The following is a 22,006-nucleotide window of genomic DNA, read 5'->3' as shown; positions in this document are numbered from 1 at the left end:
ACACAGCCCGGCCCTGCTCGAAAGCAGTGCGCGTACGCTAAGACATAGGACGGAGTAGTGCCCACACCTCCCTCGCCCAGCCCCGCAGCCCACGTCCTACTGCACCTTCTATTTGACCATCCTGTCCTCTCTCCCAAGGAGGACCTTGGAGGGGACCAAAGTTGGAAAGGAAAAGTGGAAACAAAAGTGGAAAGGGGCAGCTGTGCCCCTCTCATGGACAGGAATGAATGGTGAAGGAAGGCTTCCTGTGCCCATCCAGAAAGGAGCAAACTTGGGTTTACTGCCTGCTCTGCTCTGTGCCTCAGAGCAACAGCTGGGCCAGATGTGTCTTCGGGAAAAGCCAGGGTGTGCCCGGTGTCCCTGCAAGATGGGAGTAGGAGGGCACAAAGCCTTTCCCATCCCTGCATGTCCTCCTCCCAACTCCTCCCACACAGAGGGACCTGTGAGGCTCCAATGGAGGGATAAGGTGAGCCCCTCACTCCCAGGTGCCTCAGTGGGCAATGAGGACACCGGCAGGGGGGCAGTAAGAAAGGGCAAGTGCCCCAATCTGGGTCCAGCTCTTGCTACCAGAAAAGGGAGGGAGGGCAGAGGACAGAAATGTCCACAGCCTGTGGTCCCCTGACACCCACCTGGGGTCAACACACTGGGATTGTTGGCCTGGGATGCCTACACTCTCCCACCCCCACCCAGGGACAGACTTGCTGAGGTCTTCAATCGTAGCACCAGGGAGTCTGGGGCCTTTCTCTGGTCTGACTTGCCCATTGCCATCTCTTTCCTCTGCTCTGTCCAGGGTTCCCCACCCTGACACCTCTGACATTGGGACAGGATCATTCTGTGCTGTGGGGGGCTGTACTGTTCACTGTAGGACAGTTAGCAGCATCCCTGGCCTCAGTCCACTAGATGCCAGTAGTGACACTCCCCCTAGAACTGACGACCAAAAATGTCTCCAGACACTGCCAGAAGTCCCCTGGGAATAGAATCACACACACACACACACACACACACACACACACACACACACACACACGGGAGCCTCTGTGCTCTATGATCACCTGTGTCCTCTTCTAGGAGCAGGTCACACACAGCTCTGGGCGGGCGCAGACCAGGTGCTTCTGTGTGTCCACACAAATCAGTGGGGGGCTGGTGGCTGCAGAGCCCCTTTGATAGAGAGCCGCTGCCCCATCCTGACAAGTGCCACCATGTCTATGCCTGCAAAGCCTGTGCCTTCAGCATGCGGTCCCTGAGGTCAGGGTGCCTGAGGGCCCTCCCCAGCCCTCCCCGTCCTCAGCCCTGTTGACCTCCTGTGTCATACCAGAGCTCACAGTGGGAACCCAGCTCCACCCCACACAGCCTGCCCAGCCCCCGGGAAAGGCTGTTGTCCCTGTGCCATATCAAAACATGGGGTTTTTAATAGCAGCTTCCTGTGGGGCTGGACTCCCCCCCACCCTTTGCCTCTCACTCAGCCCTGCTCCTGACGGTGGAGCCATAGCGCCCTGTAATTACAGCAATTGTAATCTCTTTTACTAACAGGTAGATTAATAGCGAGGCAGGTTCACAAAGAGCCCTAGAAAGGAGCTGCTCAGCTGCTGAGCAGGCAGGGAAGTGCCTGACACTTTGTGGCAAGTGCACACACTGCCTATGCAGACACTTGCTGCAGGCCGCAGGGGCTCAGGGCCCGAAGTCTGCTGGCTGTGGCCTTGGGGCACCTGGGTACTCACTGGGTGATGGGGGGGGCAGGTAACTGCACTCTGCTCCGGCTTCTGTGTCCTTATGGGAGCAACAACAGTTGGAACCTCGTGACCCTCAAAGTTTCCCCTTAGGTCCCTAGGGTGTGATTCACACTGACATTTACACACACACTCCAACCCACGCTCATACACAGACACCCACCTCCTGACACTCAGACACACACGCACAGACACTCACAGGGTAACACATGCTGAACACTTGCAGGGGAAAAGAACGGACGAAGTTTCATAAACACGCATCCCACCCATGATGGCACGGCCACGGGCCCTGGAGGCACCGCCGCACAGCAGCTGCCGCCACAAGCAGGAGGGAAGAAAGGCTTCTGCGGACAGGCCTCTACCGTCCACGCCTCTCCGCTGCCGCACCTCACAGGCCTCCTGCTGGGCCTCGGGGGTCACGGGGCGGCTCCCGCCTCGCACTGGCACTGCCGAGGACAGTCAGGCTCTGGGCAAGAGGGAGCACCGAGCAGAAGGGGTGGGGGACAAGAGTTACCAGAGGTCTGAGATGCTGTAGCCTCAATGGGCCAAAGAGATGTAGCAAGTGACACAAAGCCTGGGTTCAAGGTGAATAAACACACGCGCACGCACACGCAGACGCAGGGGCACAGAGCCGGAGGAGAGCACTCTCCCCGCACGCATGTGGAGACTTGGAGAGCCTGGAGACTTGAGAGAGGAGACAGTCCTGGCTCTGGGGTAGGGCACAAGGGGCTGTGTGTCCCCGCCTGTGTGGCCCTGGGGGATGCCGTCTCTGGGACACAGGATGTACGAGTTTGTGTGTGTGAAGATAGAGTCCACAGCCCAGACGGAGGGACTCACCCTCACTTAACCTCGCATCCAGTCACAGGAGGAACACATCTCCCCAGGCAGGCCCAGGGTCCTGGCAGCAGACGGCGGGGCTGGCCTCAGGGGTCAGCAGCAGCTGCTTCCTCAGAAGCTCTCCAGGGCCTGTGCCTCAGCAGGCACTGGGGGGGCTGCTGCCATTCAGATGCTGCGTCCAGCACCTGCTCGCTGCCAGGCAGTCCCAGGGCTCCCTTGCCAGTTCCTGGCCCAAGGGAACTGACCCCGCCATGCCAGGGCTCTGAGGACCCCTCCCCTGCCAGCAGTGCTAACAGAGAGAGGCCTGGGGTGACGTCCAAGATTAGCTCTTACAGTGGACAAAAGCATGTGTCCTTTGGGGACATGTGAGCTGATGCAACAGACATAGATCTGTGACATGGATGGGAGGGTGGACTCATAAAATCTGCATCCTGGGAGCGCCTGGCTGGCCCAGTCGGTAGAGCACGCAACTCTTGATCTTGGGGTTGTGAGTTCAAGCCCCACGCTGCAGGGTAGATTGTACTTCAGTTTTTTTTTTAAAGGACATCCTGATGTAATATGTACATGATGTGTGTGTGATGTGTGTACATGATGGGAGTGTCTTTCTGGGGCTCTGGGTAGCATGAACGGGGTACAGCTGAGGATGTGGACAGAAAAACCCTCATGCGTCGTCTGCAGGAGCCAGATTTCCAGACAGCAATTTAACAATCCATAGGAAGCATCTTCAGAAGAGTCTGTACCCTTTGCCTGGTGGTTCAACTGCTAGGAAGTCTTGTCTGAAGTTGAGACTCAAAGCTACAGAGCTTGGGGCATCAGGATGTCCATCCCAGCAGAATGTACAATGTAAAGGCTTCTTCACAGATGAGGGATGACATCAACTTTGGCATGCCGAAATCTCATGCAGCCATTTAAAAGGCATGTTTGTATTTTTTTTAAGTTTTATTTATTTAAGTAATCTCTACATCCCACGTGGGGCTTGAACCCACGCCCCCGAGATCAAGAGTCTCATGCTCTTCCGACTAAGCCAGCCAGGCACCCCTGTATTTTTTTAAATAAGCACCTATTACATTAATAATAAAAGATAATTTTATTCATTTATTTATTTAGAGAGTGGGAGTGAGTGGGGGTGGGGCAGAGGGAGAGAGAGAATCCCAAGCAGGCTCCATGCCCAGCACAGAGCCTGACGCAGGGCTCAATCTCATGACCTTGAGATCATGACCTGAGCCGAAACAGAGAGCCACTTAACCTACTGAGCCGCCCAGGCGCCCCCATAGAAGGTAATTTCTCATTTCCAAAATGAAAAGGGAATAGAAGTCATTAGAAATGTTGAGAATTAGGGGAAATGCAGCTAAGAAAAGATGCTAAACCACCAAAATTTAGTTTTTGAAAAACTGTGATGGGGTAGAATTCACGTCGGTATTAAATTTTAAGAGTAGCACCCAGAAGTGCTTGTATCATAAACTCCAATTTTTAAAAAATTAAATATGTGGATGAATGGGTACAAAAATGCAACAAAAGGTGGTTATTTAAGTGGCAGAATGTTGATAATTTTTATTGAACTCTCCCCCTGCCCCAAGACTTTGTGCTTATTTGGTGTTTTTATGATAAATGTGCACTAGTATTATAATCAGAAAAATACCTTTTCTATAACAGTGGACAGATGAGCGGCTATGCGTATGCGACGGTCGCCCCACATCGGAGAAGAACATCGTGAGGCAATGGGAAACCACAGCCCTGCAGGTCCATCGGCATTCACATGGAACTTTCCCGCTCAAGTGGACTCTACGCCTAACGACACAGAGCAAGAGGGAGGGTGACACCCCCAAAGCACAGTCATGCTGCAGCACGCCACACTCCTGAGGCTGGGCGCTGGGGCCGCTCTTCTACTGGGCATGGGGAACTTTGGAAAGGAAAGTGGTCTCCAAGAAAGTAACAGGCAAGCTTGTGGGGCCAGAGGAAAGAGGTTCAGGGCCAGGGAGGAAGTGGCTGGTTGGAGGAGCTTAAGGTGGAGAGGGGAGAGCTGGGAATCACCTCGAAAACTCATGGGACCGACTCTGAAGTCTGAGATAAGCAAAGAGGCAGCAGCGGCCAGAACAGACTTTGGGATCGGCTCAGAAAAGTGACCGTGCGTGGGCCAGTGTGTGAGAAACACACTGTTCACGTTCCTTTAATAATTTATTGTTAAGAACCATATCCAGCCACCAGAGCTGGGTTGCCATGTACCAGCTGGGGGACGGGAGCCATCTTGGTCCGGGGAAGCGAGGGCCAGAGGGGTGTCCAGGCAAGAGCCATGAGTCTGCATCCACACAAGGGGCCTGGAGGCCAGGCCTTCTGAGGAAAGAAGAGGGGGGCAGGGGGGTGCCTCTGAGCCAAAGGCAAACAATCCGGATGCCCGATGCTCCGTGCACGACGCTTGGGGCTGCGTCCTTCCAGCCCATGCCAGCCCATGCTGCGGGCATCTACTAGGTTAGCAGGGTGGAAAGGAGCTGCCAGGGAGGAGATCCTGTCACGGGTGAGCTCGACATGGGCTCCGGGGACCGACCATGTGCTTGCTGCAAGGCCAGAAGGGGGGACACCCCTTCCGTCTTACAGGGCGGACCAGAGAGACAAGTGGGAAGGCCTGGGAGTAGGGGCAGGCTGAACAAGGGCCGGTGGCCCACCCAGCGGTGGCCCCTCTAACAAAGGGCCAGGGGAAGGAGGGGGCCAGGAAGAGGGCTGCTCTTTCCCTATCTTCCTGACACCTCAACTGCCATAAAGCAGAAAAAAAAAATATTTTTTTGAGAAACCAAGTCCCTCTCAACCCATTAGCCCACAGCTTCTCACTTGCCCACCACATTCCTTCCAGCCCCCCAGAAGCTTCTACCACTCCTCATCTGTCCGAATTCTCCCATCATTATGCCTACTCGGCACACTGGCCGCTCTCCCCTGTCTTCACTCGCTTCCTTCATCAGCCCCATTTCTGATTTTTACGCCATTCCGTGCTTTTGTGTTATTTCAGGGATGGGCCACGGGCTATATCCCATCTGAAGATAATTCAATATTCAAAATGGGTTTTGGGGTTGTACAAGACTATACACTGGGCAAGAGACAGATGCAAAGGCAGATAAAACAGTCTTGGTTCCAAGATTCCAGAAGCAGAGAAAGCTACAAAATTAAGTGCAAAGTGTCACAGGGAAACGAAATTACCTAGCCACCAGCCGAGCCTGGAGTCGAACTTGTGTTCAAATGGGGCCTCGCCCGGCTGACTGTTCACTTCCGCTGCAGAGTCTCCAGAGGTGCCTGTCTCCTAATGAGACACATGAAGGCAGGACTTGCCACCATGGGATCATGCAGCCGCTCCCAGAGAGGGTGTGCCAAGGAGGCCAACACATGCCTCTACCCACAGTCCACAAACCAGCGAGTGGGGCTCTGGCACACCAGGGGCATCCCTGCAGCCAGAGCGCTTTGTTGGAAAGGAACACAATTCAAGAGACCTTGCCAAGCCAGGCTGGCATCTGAGTAATTATATTAATGAATCTCTGAGTTACAAAATCTAATATTAAATGGTGGCTTCAGGACCAGCATCCTCAGTGACTGACCCACATGGCCGAACACTCCTGGGCAGCAGTATGGCTTGAACAGACCGTGTGTGTCTGTGTGTCTGTGTGTGTTGTTTAATTTAAAAGAAATGCTTGTATTTGAAACTGTGCCCAGAGATCTGTGTGCTGGGCCCACTTTATAAACCACAATACCATAAATAAGTGAGAGAAATCTGGCCCATCCGCGGGGCAGGGGCCTCTCATTTGGCCATATTCTCGGGCTGGCAATACCCTGAGGATTACTACTCCATGGAGCAGTGGCCTTTGTGTTTGAAGCCAGCACTGCTCCCCACAGAGTTCCCCTTGGCGCAGCAGTCAGGGCCTTGCTTGCAGACTTGTGGGCCCTGCCTCCCCAGTCCGCGCTCATTAGCTATCTCGATCCCAAGTTCAAACTCAAAAGTTGAGCTCCACACATATAAGGGGCAGCCTGCAGCCCAGCTGATCCCCCCGTTCAGGCCAGCCACCCGGTGCAGACCAGATCAATGAACCACCATATCTGCCATCGTCTGTGGGCCCCCTCCCAGCAGAAACAAGAACCCAGTTGGCCACACTGTGCATGTGGTCAGGGCCAGAGGGCACCAAGTAAACTACAGCCAGGTAGTAAACTAAACATGCACTAAACACAGGTGAGAAAGAAGGTGCTATAGTCTCCTGCTTTCCTTTCCAGTACACATGCAAAAGGTAATCTGCTACAGATGACATCAGGTAAACCAGACTTCTGTGAACTCCACATGCCAGAATAGATTCAGTTTCCTCCCCCTGTTCCACTTGTAAGGCCTCTTTTGAGTGGGCAGAGTGGGCAGGATCCTGCCCTAGTTGCTGGTTCTGGGAGTGGGCTTCTGAGGAAGTAAGTTCTGGCCCTGGACTCAGGGGAGCCCTTGGGCCAACAGCCCCAACGGTCTGCTCAGGTCTGCATGGGAAGTGCTGGCCTGAAAGGCAAGGGAAGCAGGCAGGTTTTGCCACTTGGAAACTTGTTGATAGGCAATAAGGGATTGCTGTTTAATGATTTCTCCATTATTATTATTTTGTAATAATGGGCAAAAGATCCGCACCAGCACCAGACTGCCTAGCAAGAGCTTACACTCAGCACCGTCTTAGCTACAAAAGTCTCTAAGCTTTGAGGGTGAAAGACCCTCTCAGAAGCCCTGTGATTCCCTAGAAAAAGTCTCCCAGCCCCAGAACCCTACACATAACCAAGCAAAGCAGAGGAAATAGAGCTGCAAGAAATGCAGAGAGGAGGCGGGGCAGGGGCTCTCCGCTGGCAGAGGCAAGGGCTGTCTAGCGGAGAGGCACAAAAGTCCTGCTAACCTCCCCCCCACCCCCCAGGTAGGGCTTCTCGGCCTCACCACCTAGTGATGTCTGGAGCCAGATGATTCCTTGTTGAGGGACTATCCTGTGCACGGGCCTCAGCTCGTTAGATGCCAACAGCACCCTCCCCCGGTTGTGAGAACCAAGTGTCTATAGACATTGCCAAATGTTCCCTGGAGGTCAAAGTCACCCCTGGTTGAAAACCACTGTTCTAGGGTCACCAACCATCCTGGTGTACAAGGGACAGAGGGATTTCCTGGGACAAAGGACTTTTAGTGCTGAAACCAGAAAACTGGTCATACTGTGACAAGTTGGTCACCCACCCTTCCTTTCTCCCAACTAACCTCAAACCCGCCACCTGCCAACAAACGCATTTCTTCCTCGGGAATGTGAAGAGTAGCTCTTCAACCACCCAACGGGAAACTACGTCTCATATACCGAAATAGATGACATCCCACCCCATAGCTGCTTCTGGGGCCAAAATATTATCCTTGTCTCCTGTGTCTTCCCAGGCGCCATCTCCCAGTGCCATGACTTCCAAAAGGCTCTCTGAGATGCACTCCAAATTGCTCACATATTTCTTATATTACTAAGGCCAAAATTGGCCTAAAAATCTCATAGGGGAAGCAGTCCCGCCCTGGAGGACATGACTGGGGTGGAGAGTTCTGGTGTGCCCACGTTCAGCTTCCCTTCAGCTGGTGGTCCCAGAGCCATGAAGAGGTCACCTGGGAGAGGGAAGAATGGAGACAGACCATAGGCTCCCCCGTTCTTCCTAACAGGCAGCTGAGTCTCGCACAACCTGCTACACACAAGGAGGGACCCTGAGACCCTCTGAAGAAGAGATGAAAGAAAATGGAGCTTCCTGCCCTGGCGCTGGTTGAACACCTAAGGGTAGATGGCCTGTCTCATCCCTGCAGCCCTCCACCCAGGGGACCCCACCCCGCTCAGCCCCAGGCACAGTACCCCCGCCCAGCTTTCTAACCATTTGCCTCCTCCCTTTAAAGGCCTCTCTTTCCTTGGTCCCCCAGGGAGCGTTCTTATTACTATGGAAACAATGATGTCATGTGGCCGGGTGGAGCTGCAGGTCCCTCCCACCACCTCCTAACTAGGTACCATGTCTGCCTACGTCACCAGTCAGAAATTTATAGCCCAGTGCCGGGTATTTATAAGGTGGCTCTGGTGTGACCACAGATTCAGTGCAGGGCTGGCAGCTATTTATAGCCAGAGAATATACACTTATTACACACACACACACACACACACACACACACCCCGTATTCTGGGCCACGTGTTATATAACTGCCATTATGCAATAACACCCATTATATAATAATTATGCGCTAATGGGGATATAATCCGCAGGCATAATAAGGACACACTCCTCAAAGGCTGCACTCAGTCAGCCTCCTGCAGGCCGCCTCCAGGGATCTCCTGATCTCTCTGCACACTCCGCCCACTCCAGAAGAGTCACCAGGTGTCACCCTACTCCCGGCTGTCATCTGCAGCTTCTCCTAGACCAGCTGACCCAGCCGCAAAGCTCTCTCCAGATTCCTTCTCCCAGTCTTGTCCCTGCCGCTGGCCTGGAGAGAACACTCTTCTCTTTGCCATATCTTTAAGCCTGACACAAAGAATTATGACGGGATAAATCCCGGAAGGCCGAGGCACACTTCACCCCCCATTTTTAAAAAGATTTTATTTATTTGTTTGAGAGAGAGAGAGCGAGAGCGCGAGAGAGAGCACAAGCTGGGGAGGGGAGAGGAGCAGAGGGAGAAGCAGACTCCCCGCCGAGCAGGAAGCCTGAACTGGGACTCGGTCCCTGGACTCCAGGATCATGACCTGAACAGGCATGATACTTAAGGCAGATACTTAACCAACTGAGCCACCCAGGCGCCCCCATCCCCCATTTTAAGAAAGGAAAAAAGCAGCAGCCGCCTGCCGAAGACCCTGGAAGGAGACTTTAGGGTCTAGAAAAGCCTCCAGGATGCCAGGCTAGTTGACAAAGAGTCTACCCTACGCAGAGGATCACTCTGGCCCTCCAGGAAAGAGCTGGGAAGCTGGCTCCAGAGAGGAGAGGCTAGGGCCAAGCAGGGCACAGCCAAGCAGGCTACTTCTCAGCGGCCCCTCCTCTCAGTGCCCCTGCCACACCCCCACTCCTTTGGCTGAGCCTTTGGCGGGGGGTGTCTCAGCATGGGCTGGGGCTCAGACCCTGACTTCCACCATCTGGGTTACATAGCCAATAGAAATGCCCCTCAACAGGATCTTGGCTGCTCAGACACTAAAGCGCATTCTGCTGGTCACCCAGCTCCCAGGAAGCACAAGCAGAAACTGTCACCTCAGGGGGGGGGGCGCAGGGGGGGCAGGGACGTCCCATACCTGGGGTGATGGGGGACACAGATGGAATGGACAGGGAATGGGAAAAGTCAAGACCACAGTGGCACTCCCTGGACCAGATTCATTCAGCCCAAACGTACCATCTGCTCTTAAAATAAATATCTCCATATTTAAGTTATTTGATCTATGAACTGATGAAAAAAATTAGAAGAACCTACACAGATCAGGGAAATGTTTCTCTCTGGCGCAGGAGGACTGTTTGGGGAGCTTGTCTGTCTCTTTCATTTCTCTATTGTTTGAATTTTTTAGAGAGAGTGTGTTTTACTACTATAATAATAAAAAAAAAGAATACATCATTTAAGAAGAGTAGTGCTGAGGTTCAGGTGAAGCTTCTGGTCTCTGCGTCCCACGCTGCAGAGCCAAATGTCTGCTGCTCTTCGGGGTCTGGGATGGCCCTGACGGCATCACTAGCTTGTCACATAGGCCTGGGTCAGCTGAATAGCAGATCCCCTGCTCTAGTCAACAGATCAGCAGCCCCAGCACACAGAGAGACCACGATGCAAAGTATTAGGAGGGACATTCGGTAAGAGACTTTTAGATGGGCTCCTGCTTCTCATGAGGGAGAGGAGCCCCAGACTGCTGCAACCTAGGCTCCTGCTGCCCAGAAAGGGAAAATGGCATAGGACACGCAGGGGAACAGGAGGGGCTAGCAGGTTCTGTTGCCACGCGACTGAGAGGACAGGCAAGGATAAATGCAGGCAATGCTCTGTCTGAATCCTTCTGTTTCTTCCAGGCCAGAGGCTCTCAGCTGGGGCAATTCTCTCCCCCAGGGAAACGTCTGGAGATATTTTGGTTGTCATACTTGGGGTGGGGTGTTGCTAGACATCTGGCAGGTGGAGGCCAGAGATGTCGTTAACCACCCCACAAAGCCCAGGACGGTCTCCACGACACAGAATGGTCTGGCCTGAAAGCCAGTGGTGCCGTGGTGGGGAAACTCTGCTCTACAGGATCTGTTGTCAGTGGTTAAGAGGTTATGTCCCTGTCTGACTAGCCACAGAAACAGGAAAATCTCTAGCATGGGCTAGCCTCTCCCTACAACCCCATCCCTCCACATGTTGGGAGAGTTTTTACGTACACAGACCCAAAGTTTTCAAACTTTAAGAAAGGGGCAAAGGCGAGAGTTTACATGAGAGCACATAAAAAGACAATGTAGAGAAGATTACTGCAAAACTTCCAGCAATCATCTGGTTACTTAGGATAATTACATTCATTTTTATTTCAAACATTGATTCCAAGCAGACTCCCAGGAAAAGGGTGTGACAGAGCAAGGATCAGGGATCCCAAGATCCAACCCAGCTGCCCAGCCCAGGCCTAGACTTCCTGCCCACTCTACCTGCCTTTCCCCACACTCTGGGGAGGGGCGCCGAGAAGCTGAGCTGGCCACAGCAGGGCGAAGACATCCAGCGGACCCAATCCGACCGTATCATGCTGCCTCTCAGGTCAGAGGCAGGGGGCCAGCTGGTGGAGAGGCCAGTGTCAAGGACAGGCCAGGTGCCTGATCACTGTCTCCACCCCACATGCTCAGCAGCTGGGGGAGCCCTTGAGCTGAGCCACAGGCTAGGCTCCAGCCCCACCGTCTCAGCTCCTAGAGAGCAAAGGAGACCAATGGGGACCCACACAGCTTTCTCCTCTGAGACTCTGCCAAGACCAGCAATCCCCGTGAAGTTCAAGGAGCAGCAAGGCCCACAGGTGGAAATGTTCAGTGACCTGGATCCTGGGGTCTTTCTGCCGGAAACTCATCGAGTGACCTGAGTGCCTTGATATCTCTGTACTTGGGTTCCCGTCTCTGTACGGGCCCGGGGATAATGATACTTGCCCTGCCTATATCACTCAACCATTGTGAGGAGGGAATCAGCTTCTGGCAGCTAAAAAGGCTCAGCCAGCTGACAAAAACGAGCTAATTCCTCACCGTCTTTCAAGATGTGGTTCAAACAGGTCATCTTCCAGGAAGACTCCCAGGCCCCCCGGGTCTGATTCACTGATCCCCTCACTGTACACAGAGACTGCTGTGTGTCACCTGAGGACAAACACGTTGAGCCAGGAGCACAGATTTAAAACCAGAACTGGTGTGAGAATTTGGGTGGTGAACACACAGACAGGACTCAGCATGGTGCCTTAGCCACAACTGGGCCTCTGATGGAAAAATGGAATTAAAGCAGGGGAGGGAGAGGAGGGGTATGCCCCTTCCTCCATTGGACAGGGAACAAGAAGTTGTTGGGAGCCTGAACAAATGGGTGCCCCTTAAGTTATTGGATGTCCCCCAAATAACAGCGAACAATGGTTCTGACCTGGGGCGGTAGCATGCCAGGTCATCATTAAGACATCAAAAGTGAGGACAAGAGCCAGAACACCCCCTCACATACAGACCGATAGATAGGCCACAGTGGCTGGTGGGGGGGACAAGTCACTTGGGAGACAAGCCCACAAAGAGCAACCCCAAAATATTTTTCTAAACCCCAAAGGGCCAGAAAATCAATTAGTAGATATCCATACGCACGAAGTAAAAAACACAGGCACCCAGGGGGTGAGGCCCAGTCCAGCCAAACCTCCCTGCCACAGCCCCTCCACCTGCTGGGACCCTCTTCTAATGCCAGCAACCCCTCGGCTCAAACATGCTTAAAATGGCGACGGCGGCCTGTGGGGCCGGCGTTTGTCGTGCTGTTTTCCACGGTGCCCTTGGTGCCAAGAAAAACCTATCATCAGAAATGCCATCAGCTATATTTATCTATCTCTCAGCCCCCCAGCCTCCTCCTCCCGTCTGCCAACCAGGCCCTGCGGAGCCCCCTCACCCAGTGGGCACACTTCCCTGTTGCTGACGCCCGTGACCACCTGCCCAAGCCTCACTCTCCAGCGCTCTGTTCCTGAGCCGTGGCAGTCAGGCCTCCACAACCGATGGGCTGCGGCTCTTCTTACTGCATTGCCGGGACGCACCCACATGTACCCCGACAGGCACCGGTCTGGGTGTCTGTAGTCCCAAATGGCTGGTGAGGGCAGCCCTCCATCTCCTTTCAGCCTCAGCTCCCTGTCCTCAAAGTCCTCCAGAAGCCATGGGCTGTGTCCTCTGGGAGAGGCATCCATGGCCACAGCATCTCACAAATCAGCTATCATGGAGAGATGATAGGTACGGGGTGGGGTTTGGGGGGAGGGGAGTGAGAGAGCAAGCCTGGGAGGACAGGGGCTTGTCCCAGGCCTGTAGGCAATAGGATGCCAGGCAGCTGGGTAGACTTGTCACCCCTCCATTTCATTCCCTGACGGAGAGTGGGGAGCCCCAGCCTGTATTTGAAGACACTTAGAATTTCCAAGGAATGTGCATGCTAGAAGGATCCTCACTTCCTTCTCATCCAAGAGGGAAACGGCAGAATCTGGGACACTAAAGGGAAAACGGCAAAGTCAAGGTTCAGGACTACTCAAATCCTACAGCCGTGCCGAGGCCTCTACTAAGGACATATGGGACGTACAGGCTAACATGGGAATGTTTGTGGTGCCAGGCATGTCAGACCTTTCCCAGCCCAAGTAGTGGGCTCTAATCTGACCCTTCCCACCCTGGGGCCTAGCACAGGATGTCTGAAGGTGAACCAACAACCATATCCTAAACCCCCACACTTCCCCCTCTTGCTTGGTGGGGGCAGCCCCCACTTCCCACGTCAGCCCTCTCCCCAGAAGACCGCCCACCGCCTCCAAGCCCCCAACTCAGGAAGGAGTTCCAGGGAACCAACCCCTCTGAGAATGAAGCAACCCAAATAAAAATTTTAAAACCCAGAAGCTCTTTCTCTCCAGCCCCCTCCCCCTCCACTGGCAAATGAAAACAAACAAGAAATCAAAGAGGCCTTTTGTGCGAGCACCGCACTGACACGGCTGGGGCCTTTGAAAGGACTTCTGAATCGGACACTGAAGGATAAAATAACTGAAGCGTGGCAGCTCCTGAGACAGGGGTGGGGGGTGGGACCTGATGGGGCAAAGAGAGAAAGGGGTAGGGAGGGAGCCACTCTCTTCCTTGGGCAGAAAAGGGGATGCTTAGCTGGGCCCTGTCTGCACAGCTGCTGCAGGACACCAGAACAGAGGGGGACCGTGGCACGGCCCTCCGCCCCTCTGGCCCCTTCCCAGGCGCCCCAGGTCTCTGCAACACTAGAAAGTGGCAGAGATGGGCCCTGCATCCCTCTTCTCCGCCCCCCGGTGAAGCCTTAGCCTGTCTTCCCTCCCCTCCAGCATGGATCACTGCACATTCACGCCTATGGGACAGCGCCTTCTAGAAGTCATCATGAGGCCCTCACCCAAACCCTGCCAGTTGCATGCAGGAGTCTCTCATTCTTAGAAGGGCCTCACTCACAGTATGTTCACCAAGTGCGTATTTCATGAATAAAGGAAATTTGACCACCCTACGACAGTGCCAAAAAGTAAACTGAATCCTCAGGAAGTCTTTCTGCGTGTCGTTGTCTGAAGCCCAGCCCTCCTGCTGCAGAGTGGCCCTGTTTCCTCTGGGTGGGTGGTGGCACACAGTTGGTCACCACGCTCAAGCGTCCAGGTCCCCTCCGGCTTATTCACAGCCCGCGCACTGCTGGTTCAAGCTCAGACAAGGATAAGTCTTTTTTTCCCGTGAGCTACACCTTCCAACTCAGCCAGCAGAGTGAGCACTCCACCAAGACCCCTGTGCATCACGGCCAGTGCGGACCCCTGACCGGTTGGGCAGATAGGCTATGGACAAAGGGGACAGGAGCAGATGGCCAAGGGAGTCCTAGAATGAGACCAAGCCAAAGGACTGGGTCTGGGCATTTCTGATCTCCTCTTTGGGGTCACATCCCCTCTTGAGGCTAGCCTGACCCCCCATCACCCTTCCATCCCACCAAGGAAGGCATCATCCCCCGTCACATTAACAGAACACAGGTGGCCTATGTCAGCTTCATAGGTGCACAACCTGGACAGTCACACACGCCCCATGCTTGGTTTTAATGCTCTCTCTGTTGTCACACTGCAGTCCCTAATCATTTTGAACTAGGAGCCCCACACTTTCATTTTGCACTGGGCCCCACAAATTATGTAGCTGGAAGGCCCTGCAAATCCTGTGGCTACCATGGGATCTGATCGTGCCTGGAGTTTCTCTGTTCCATACCAAATGCTCCAGTTTAAGAGGGCCTCCAGGGAGTGGTGACCAAAATGGCAAGGGTTTGAGGAGCTGCGTCCGGCGCGGGAGGGACTGGCAACGTTTGGCCTGGAGAAAGGACAGCCTCCTGGGGAGAAGGGTGGAAAGGAACCACGAGACCAGGCTTCAGCATCTGAGAGGCTGACATGTTACAGAAAACTTAGCTCTCACCTGCGTCGTCCCTTACCAGAAATGAGACTGGCAGGTGAAGGTGATAGGGAGGCAGCCTTGGGCTCACGAAGTCCTAACAGCAGTGACTGCAGCAGCTGTGAGCCGCTGCCTGCCTGCTCTGTCCCATATGTATGTGTTAGCTGCTTTCATCCCTTTACCCATTCTCTGGGTTGGACGAACAGAAGAATTTTACGACCACAGTTGACCTTTCCACAACACTGATGTCTCCTCCAGGATGTTCTAAAAGGGACCTTACGTTGGGTTAAAAGATGATCCATAGATCTTGCTCATCTTATGAATCTGGTTCTTGGGCCCTGCAGTCTCCACCAGTCCTGGCACCAGATGGTGCTGCCTCGAAGACGCAGACCGGTGGCATTTCTGGGCCTTGAAAAAGGAGGCCGTGGGTGAGGTGGCACAGGGGCCACGCTGGGGGTTAGTTGCCCAAGAGCAAGAGCGTGGCTGCTGTTCCTACGGCCCCTCCCATGCACTGCCACCAGAGCCACCAGATGGGCCAAGTGTCCAGTGAAGACTTAGGGGCATGGCCGGCATCGGCTGCATCTTGGTAGGGCTAACATGGCCGAACGATGCCCCCTACCACCAGGGAAGGACCCAGATGAGGAGTCCTCCCTTGGACCTGAAAACCAGTGCTCACTGCAAAGCCCTGGACTCTGAAGCTGAGAGCAAAAACCGGGGATTCTTATACCTGAGAAGGGTGACCGTGCACTTGAAAGAGTTCACTTAGACAATTCCTTAGGCGCTAATCCACGTCCTGTGACAGGTAAGGTCCAGGCATCCCAGGACCTGGAGGTGAGGAGGGAGGCAGAATCTCCTTTCAGAGCACTGCATTGAACAACCCAAGGGAGCACAGCCTGTGGAGTCCAGACAGAGAAACCCTACAGGACAAATGACCCAGGTCCTTCAATAGCAACAACCCAAAATCTGTCAGAAAAGAAACCAAGATGGAGGAGGAGGACCACCTAGAGGTTCAGTCTTTAAAGACCTATCAACCCATTGCAATGTGTGCACCTGATTTTTTTTTTTTTTTTAGCTCTACACCCAACATGGGGCTTGGACTCACGACCCCAAGATCAAGAGTCACATGCTCTACCGACTGAGCCAACCAGACGCCCTTGGGTGTACCTGATTCCGATTCTGATCCTGACCCAGACAAACAAAATTAGGAGACGAATAGGGAAATGTGAACGCTGACTAGACTGACCATAGTAAAGAAACTGTTGATGATTTTTAGGTGTGACAGTGATATTGTGGTTATATTCTCCACAACTCCTTATCTTCAGAGATGTGCAGAGATATATTTACAGATGAAAAGCTACAATGTCTGGATTTTCTTCTAAACGACACAACATAGGTGGGCAGTGGGGGGTATAGATGAGTCGAGACTGGCTGTAAGTTGGCAGACATCTGGCACGGGTAAAGAGGGCTCCTTCTACATGTGAATTTCTCCATAATGAAAAGGCGGAGATAAAGGAAAGGACCACCACCCGAATATCTGGACTTCATGGGCCTCCACCACGGGCCTGTCGGAGGAATCTGACAGAGAGAAGCTGCCATTTCCATTCAGTAAAGCATTTTATTACTTCCGGATTTTTTTTTTTTTAATTTTTAAGCAATCTCTCCACCCAACATGGGGCTCGAACTCACAACCCGAGATCAAGAGGCATACGCTCTACGGACGGAGCCAGCCAGACACCCCAGATTTTGCTATTTCCTAAGGCCGAAGCCTAAGTTAGGGTAGGTCTGAAGATATCAGTTCACCTTCAGGGCCCCGTGGAAGCTTTGGAAAGAGTCTAGCAGCACTTCCAGACCAGCTCAGCCATCCTTCCCCACACAAACAGAGGCCTCCTAGACCCACACTCCCAGCCTATCTCCGACCGCCTGCCTTAGGGCAACCTCTTTGGATGGAAGGACATCACCAGGGATACACTCGTCTCCGCCTATGACAAGGCTCTGACTCTGCTCTGCCTCAACATCCCCTCCTAAATAGGACAGGCACATGACGCGATTCCTTCCCAGCAGGATAGCTAACTTTCATGGAGGCCGTAACACACTCTGGGCGGTCTTTTGGACCCCGCGCACTGGGAATAGAGCTCCCGACATCACACACACGTCCTTGATTCCTTCCCCAACCATGGCTCCTCTTGAAACTTCAGGTGGGGCAAAACAAGAGCACATGAGGGCCACGGATGACGACGGCAGGTGGAGGTAAAGCAGTGCCCCCATACTTAGCACCGTGTCAAATTCACTTGTCATCAAACCCCGCACCACCAGCTCAGCCCAGACTGGGACCTTCGGCCCAGTTTTAAGGGAAGAAAAGTACTTCTTTTAGAATCCACAGCAACTCTCGTCTGAGCCCTTGCACCTTAGCCCCCACTCCCAGGTTCCAGTGGGAGGAAGGAACAAGGGGCAGCCTGCTGAGGACGGCGGAGTGCATGGGCATGGAGAAGGCTATGCTACCACATTGATGCTGTTTGGGGGATTAGCCAGGAGAAGACATTTTCTAGCAAACTGGGGTGGCTTGGGGAGAAAGCTGTGCCTGCTTCTCGCATTCTTGAGATCATCTACGCCAGGCCCACTGGTGGCCCGTGCTGCAACCACTCACCCCGCTAATGCAGTGAGGCACGTTTGAATTAAAGCAATTCCAGCAAGAAATCCTACCTTCGTTGAAACTATCTGGAGTTCAGGGAGCCGGAGTATAGATGAATTATTTTAAAATGTCCTCAGTTCTCCGCTCAGCTTTTGTCAAGGAACTGGACCTCAGCCGGGACAGAAATGGCTGCGGCCGCATTCGATGGGGCATGAATTCGCTCATATTCCTAGGCAAATGATCTCATTACAGCTGGGGGGGCGGGCGGGGATGCCTCCCTTCTCCGGACACCTGCCTGGTGAGTCCAGAAGCCAGGAGGCTGGCCACAAACGGTCTCCTTCATCACACACACTTCATCCTACCTCAGCCCCATGCTGGCAGCAGTCAAGAATTTGGCCTAAAGGGGCGCCTGGGTGGCACAGCGGTTAAGCATCTGCCTTCGGCTCAGGGCGTGATCCTGGCGTTATGGGATCGAGCCCCACATCAGGCTCCTCTGCTGTGAGCCTGCTTCTTCCTCTCCCACTCCCCCTGCTTGTGTTCCCTCTCTCGCTGGCTGTCTCTATCTCTGTCAAAAAATAAATAAATAAAATCTAAAAAAAAAAAAAAAAAGAATTTGGCCTAAAATAAAAGAGGAAAGGGAAACAGCTCGGCTACAGGGATCTAGCTAGAGAGCAGGGTAAGAGGAAGCCAGAGAAAGATGAGTACTGATTTCCATCTTAGAGGCCCTAGTTCTGAAATCAGAAGGTACTGAATCCCCTTGCAGAAGATCTGACAGACAGAAACTCAAGGCTCCAAGCTCCCCCGAAGCTACCTCCAACACCACCAGGCACACACCCTCCCCACTCTGACTTGCTGTATAGACAGAGAATGAGAGGATAACTTCTCAAATTTTTCTTTAGTCTCATTTCCAGAAAGAAAAAGGACGAACAGAGGAGAGGACTGAGGGGTCATAACAGTCACACAGGGCCAGGTGCCGGCCTAGAAAGATCCATGAAGGGAGCAATGGGTTTGGGGCCAGGGCAAGGGTTGGGGGGGGGTTGTCCACTGCCTCCAACCAACCACCAAAGCCACCTCTCAGAATGAAAGAGAATGTGAATGAGTAAGGAGAGAGGCCTCCAACACCACCTTTTCTTCCCCAGAGTTGTCCAACATATAAATCCTTAGTGCTAATCCTAGTCGAGGTTACCTTCCTGACTCAATGCTAAAAGCTCCCCAAATTTCATCTCTGGATTAAGTCATACCACTCCTCCCAACTTCCCAAACAGGGAAGGGAGTGACCACAGCAGAAAAGTGAGTTGCTTTTCTTTTTTATGAATGAGCAGGAAGGAAGACACACACACACTTGCGGGAAAGAACATTCACCAGAGTTGAAGTTAAGCCACATTCTGTTACATTTGCATAAAGAGAGAAAGAAGGGAAACAAGAGGGAAAAAAATACCGGAATGGTGGAAAGGAAAAACACACACACACACACACACACACACACACACACACACACACAGAGAAAAAGGTTTGGTAGCCCTCTCATTACAAGTTGGTTGGGCATAATGTAAACACACTTCTGCCTTGCTTAATCACAGAGTGCCGCCCGTTTAGGTTTCAAAGGCGGCAGTAAATTGGGCGTAGCTGAGTGGAGGCTAAAAATTAACCAGCCATCTCTGTTTCAATTTGTAAGAAAACAAAAGCGGAAAGAAATTATAAAAAGGGAAAGGTTGGGGGGGCGGTGAAAGAACAGAGGAAGAGAACTGCACCACCCCTACCCAAAATGCTGGGTAAAACTGGAAAAGCAAAGAGGAGAACTGGAACCACTTGGAACACAAAAAGAAAATGAAAATTTGCAGAGTTTTTGGATTGTTTGTTTCACTCAGACCACCGCCACAACGACGCCCCTCCCTGCCATGCCTGTGCTGGGGAGAGCCTCAGTGCTTCCCAGCAGAGGGGTAGGGGCTGTGGGCAGCCATCCTGGGGTCTCCCCACTGCAGCCGCACACCGCGGAAGTGAGAGCGCAAGGAATCTCCTGCGCCTTTTCACTTTCTATGAAGTCAAATGACTTTCCTACTCTTCGGCAGCCAAATCCCATCCACAACAGCTCCCGCCTGGGCATCTGGGCCCCAGGATCTGCCCGCTGCTGCCCTCGCTCCTCTTTTCTCTTCATTCTGGCTCCTAACTGGCGGTTTTACACACCCCTCTCTCCTCCGAACTGCTGCCCACCCCGCTTGTGCCAAATCCCGCTTTCCCCCGGACTTGCGGGGAAGCCGCAGGAAAGCCAGCACCTGGCTCTGAATACTTCTTCTGGGTCATTTTAAATGTGAGCAACGAGTGATTTTTGTGTGTGTGGCAGTGTTCATCACCAACTCTCACTATTGTGGATAATTCTGGGGCAGCCTGGCCCCAGTCCTAAGACCTGCAGCGTCTTTTGGGTAAGGCCAGTCCTCCAAAGATGGAGATGCACGACAATCCAGTAGGTACCATGGCAAGGGAGCGCAGGAGGAAGAATGGAGAAGGTGGAGGGACATAGAAGAGGGGAAAGGGGAACATCACGCAGGCTGCAGCCCGGGGCAGGACAGGCGCGCTAGTTAGGCCCATTGCTTGGATCCTTTGGAAAGAAGAGGAACCATACACAAAACAAATGCGGGCAAGTAAAATAAAATGGGGAGGGGGGTTGAGAGTGACCTACCTGGAGTGTGGACAAAGTAAGCCAGATAAAGATCCAGTTCTTTGATTGTGACTCCAATGTGATGTGGCTGGACGCAGAGGCCGGGGTTCGAGCACTGGGGCGACTTGTAGAGCCGCTCCCCATCAGTACTTTCCAGGGGGATCCCCTTAAACAAAATCACCATGACCAGGTCCAGGCGCCACACCTTGTCGGCCTGGCGCAGGCAGTCAATCCGCCGGATCTTGCCCTTCTGGTCGGGGTTGGAGAGCACGCAGCAGGGGGGCTTCTTGCCCGTGATGGTCAGCACAAAGTCCTCTCGGAACTCAGGCCGGATGTCTTTGCGCAGCTTGGCCAGCAGCCGGGATGCCCACTTCTGCTTGATCTCGGGCTTCTCGCCCAGCAACTCGTCCTTCACCGCCCGCTCCTCGTCTTTCGACATCCGCTTCTCGTGCTTCTTGAAGTACTTGCGCTTCCGCGCCTGCAGGTTGAACCAGGTGTAGGAGAAGGCGCGGACGTGAGGCAGCAGCGCCTCGATGAACGGGTGGAACTCATCCTGCAGGCGGCAAGCCGGGAGCATGCGGGGCGAGGGAGGACGGGAGGAGGGGAAGACGGGGTGAGGGGGAAAGAGAAAAGGAGAAAAGAAGCGTTAGAAGGGGGGCACAAGAAAAATCGCCTCCTCCTCCTCCTCCCCCCTCCCACGACAATTTTCTCTCGTGATTGTTCTACAGAAGTGTGGTCTGGAGCCACCACCAGCCTCGCCAGCCGCTTGCTCCCATCTCAGCCTCGGCAGCCAGACAGAGGCACCCAGCGCCTGAGCACACACCTATTCTCTCTCTCTCCCTCACTCACTCACACACACGCGCGCACAGACAACGTTGCGGTCCACACACACACGCTGCTGGTATCCCCGCCAGGCTCTGTCGCGCCCATGACATCTCCATGTTCTATCGCTGCCGCAAACTCCTGTCAGCTCGCCCCAGCGCGGAGTCCGGTCTGCACCGACTCCCGAGCACGCACAGGCGAGGCGTGCGGGGGCCGCCTCGTGTCCCGACACCGGTCGGGTTTTGGCCACCCCCAAAAAGAGAGAACATGACATCCAGGAGCCAGCGAGGAACCGGATTTGGCTTTCCCCTCCCCAAGCTGTTTTCATTCTCTTTTCTCCTGCTCCAATTGGAACATCCACCCCAGAATTTTTTTAAAATCAGATCTAAATCCTAAATATGTGATTTCAGCTTTGTTACCAACACCGATACTAATGTTAATCACAGTAATAAGGAACAAAACACTTCTTGTTAGCACAAATAAGGTGGTTGCCTCGGCCACATTAGGGTTAAAAGCTACGTGGGGCGTCCTGCAGCCCCTTCCCCACTGACCCCTTCCCCCTCTTTCCCACTCAGTCAGGTGACAGAGGGTTGGGCTCCCGCTTTTTGTTTTTGTTTTTTGGTTTTTTTTTTGCTTGTTTGCTTGTTTGAAGTTTAAATAATAATTGATTTCTGTTTACAAAAATAAAACTGGAAAAAATTAAATAATTACCATTGATCTGAAGCACCCGGCAAAGCCCAACGCCCGATTCTGAGCTTCTGGACTCAACAGAGT

The 22,006-nt window shown here is 53.3% G+C and overlaps 1 protein-coding gene across 7 annotated transcripts in view; it reads right to left on the bottom strand.

The window, feature by feature from the left end:
* NFIX (nuclear factor I X) overlaps window positions 1-22,006 on the bottom strand; it is a 97,170-nt gene that overhangs the window by 44,631 nt on the left and 30,533 nt on the right. For 3 of the 7 annotated variants that reach the window (XM_034657863.1, XM_034657860.1, XM_034657865.1), the window contains one exon: window positions 20,432-20,963. In XM_034657863.1, coding sequence (XP_034513754.1) covers window positions 20,432-20,963 — 532 coding nt within the window. Of the gene's footprint in view, window positions 1-20,431; window positions 20,988-21,300; window positions 21,498-21,943; window positions 22,001-22,006 lie in introns of those variants that run through there. The other 4 variants (XM_034657864.1, XM_034657861.1, XM_034657862.1 and 1 more) reach the window with 4 other exon arrangements.

This window comes from Ailuropoda melanoleuca, chromosome 4, assembly GCF_002007445.2.
Source record: "Ailuropoda melanoleuca isolate Jingjing chromosome 4, ASM200744v2, whole genome shotgun sequence".
NCBI classification, from domain to species: domain Eukaryota; kingdom Metazoa; phylum Chordata; class Mammalia; order Carnivora; family Ursidae; genus Ailuropoda; species Ailuropoda melanoleuca.
Note: the sequence above shows the minus strand (reverse complement) of the source record. Positions and strands in the feature narration are given on the sequence as shown.